At 50.2% G+C, this 3,021-nt stretch overlaps 1 protein-coding gene across 1 annotated transcript in view; it reads right to left on the reverse strand.

Annotated features, from left to right (window-relative positions):
• Window positions 1-323, reverse strand: part of TKFC (triokinase and FMN cyclase) — a 14,564-nt gene extending 14,241 nt beyond the window's left edge. The window contains exon 1 of the mRNA XM_007944904.2: window positions 140-323. Within this exon, the coding sequence (XP_007943095.2) occupies window positions 140-314 (175 nt within the window). The 5' untranslated portion in view covers window positions 315-323. The remainder of the gene's footprint in view (window positions 1-139) is intronic.
• Window positions 324-3,021: the final 2,698 nt, after the last annotated feature.

Here is a 3,021-nt window from a genome sequence, read left to right on the forward strand (position 1 = left end):
CCCAGCATCTCCTGGGGGCTCCCTGCCCACCCTTCCTAGCACCACTGTCCCGAACCTCAGGCCACACCCAGCATCTCCTGGGGGCTCCCTGCCCATCCTGCCCAGCACCACTCACCCCACCTCTCCTCCCTCTACGCACCAGCATGGGCAGGCTCGTGGCCGGAGCCTCCACCCGACAACAGTGCCACCCGGCCCTTGAGGCTGTCCAGATCTGAGCGGAGGGCCACACGGTGGCCCTGCAGGAGCTGCAGGTTGGGGTTGCAGGCCACCAGGCCTGTAAGGGCATCGTCAGCACAGCCTGCCACCGAGTTCATCAGCTTCTTGGAAGTCTGCGGGACAGGAGCAAGGAGGAGGTTCAGGTGTGGGCAGCAGACACTCCATCCTGCCCAGCCACGTTGCTATGGCCACTCCCATGCCTACCCAGGAACTCCAGGGTCACAGCAGCCCCTTGGTTTGGGCGACGTTGTCACAGCTGGATGATGCTGCAGCTTCCCTTCCTAACAGGTACTTTCTATTTAGTGCCCAATTTATGGAATGTTTTGGTCCATGACTTAAAATTTAGCCTGAAAAAATGGCTTCAGGGCAAAGAAAATGGGAGAGTTGGGGTCCTAATTACAAAAAAAAAAACATAATAAAATTGGGAGCCAACATCCTTCTCCTGTCAACTTGGCCTTTGAAGCAGAGCAAGCACTTCCTGAAACCCTCTGTGTGCCAGACTCCGTGCTTGGCACCGGGCACAAGAGATAACGGAATGCCCTTCCTGCCCTGGCTGGAAATGCACATACCATGGCAGAGCTAGCCATGGAGTGTACGTGTGGTGAGGAAGCCTCCTTAGGGCATCCTGCAAGTCTTTGTGAAGGGTAAGGAGTCAGGTGAGTGAAAAGGCAGAGGGAGCACTAGAGGAGGAAAGTGGGAGGACGTCCCCGGCAGAGGGAGCAGCGTAAGCCAAGGTCTGGAAGTGTTAAATGGGGGGGGGGGCAGTGCAGGAGCCAGTCAGAAGGGCTTGAGCAACACATGGCCAGCAGGGAGAGGGGGGCAGGGCCCTGACTAACCCTACAAGACCCTGGCCCTGGGAAGCATGACTCATTAAGTAACATAAGCATAGGCTTCTTTGTGCTTAGGTACTAATCTGTAGTGAAGTTTCACATGGGATGTGGTGAAACACATGGGAAATTGTTCACTGCTAGAATTCAGCTGGATTCAGAAGAGGATGTGGAATGAGAAGTATCATTGCTGATGTCAGATGGAGCTTAGCTAAAAGCAGAGAATACCAGAAAAATGTTTACTTATGCCTCACTGACTACGCAAAGGCATCTGACTGTGTGGATCATAGCAAAAGTATGGAAAACACTGTGACTAATGGGAATTCCAGGACACTTACTTGTGCTCACGACAAACCTGTACATACGCCTGTACATATGACGAGGTCGTCATTCGTACAGACCAAGGGGATACTGCACGGTTTAAAATCAGGAAGGGTGCGTGTCAGGGTTGGGTCCTTTCCCCACACTTATTTCATCTACATACTGAGCAAGTAATCCAAGAAGCCAGATTGCATAAAGAAGAACGTGGTATCAGGACTGGAGGAAGACTCACTGACAACCTGTAATATGCAGATGATACAAGCTTGCTTGCTGAAAAAGAAGACAACCTGAAGCTCTTACTGATGAAGATCAGAGACTACAGCCTTCAACACAGATTACACCTTGCAGTGTAGTAAGTTACTTAGTATGGCTTTTCTACCCATAAGTCATTGTAAACTCAGTGGTGGAATGAGCAACTGAGGAGCTCCTGATTGTAAATGTTATCCACGTGGAGTATTTCTGTTGGGCGTGGCACAAAACAATGTTCTGGGAGGTTCCCACTCTCTCTCAGGTGCTTAGAGTTCTGGTGCTGGGATTGGCTAGTTTGACCACTCTGCCAGGCTCAAAAGGAGGCCTCCTAGAGGCAGAACTCTTTCTCTGACTGCTGGTTGAGGAAAATGTGCTGCTGAAAGAGACACAGGCTCCTGAGACACACGTTGCTGGGAAAGAGATGCAAGAGACACACATTGCTGAGTGAGACACCGAGGGACCAGCACTGCTGGGAAAGAGACTGTGAGAGACTGTTGGCTGAGGGACGGTGGGCTGGGAGAGAGACTGAGCATTTATCCTGAACTTGAATTGCAGCCTGTGGTGCTTCCCTAATAAACCCCATAATCTGTGAGCTCTGTGTGGCCACTGCAGCAAATTATCGAAACCAGAAGAGAGGTGGTGGGTGCTTTGGGAGGAATGGTTGGAGAAAGGGCTGGAGGAAGGCAGCATGTCTGGCCTTGTAAGAATAGACCTTGGGTTACTGCTGATAATCCTGTCTTCCTCTTGTAGGGTTAGAGGAGGTTGGAAGATGTGGCCTCCCTGCTGTTTTTGCATACCTCAACATAAAAAAAAGCAAAAATCTTCACAACTGGGCCAACAAGCAACATCGTGATAAACAGAGAAAAGACTGAAGTTGTCAAGGGTTTCATTTTACTTAAATCCACAATCAATGCCCTTGGATGCAGCAGTCAAGAAATCACATTTTGTAATGCATTGGGCAATTCTACTGTAAAAGACCTGTTCAAAGTGGTAAAAAGCAAAAATGTCACTCTGAAGACTAAGGTGCACCTGACTCAAGCCACGGTGTTTTTAACCACCTCGTATGCATGCAAAAGCTAGACAATGAACAAGGAAGACCGAAGAAAAACTGACGCATTAAATTATGGTGCAGGCGAAGAATACTCCGTGTATCATGGACTTCCACAAGAACCAGCCCATCTGTCTTGGAAGAAGTGCAGCCAGAATGCTCCACAGAAGTAAGATGATGAGACTGTCTTGTGCACTCTGGACACGCTATCAGGAGGGACCAGTCTCTCTGTGGAGAAGGACATCAGCTTGGAAGAGGGTGAACAGAAGGAAGAAGACCTTCAGCGAGGTGGATTGACACAGTGGCTGCCACAACGGGCTGAAACGCTGCAACGACCGTCAGGATGGTGCAGGACCGGAC

The sequence above is a fragment of the Orycteropus afer genome, unplaced genomic scaffold, assembly GCF_000298275.1.
Source record: "Orycteropus afer afer isolate SDZICR_OR568_19922 unplaced genomic scaffold, OryAfe1.0 scaffold00130, whole genome shotgun sequence".
Lineage (NCBI taxonomy): Eukaryota > Metazoa > Chordata > Mammalia > Tubulidentata > Orycteropodidae > Orycteropus > Orycteropus afer.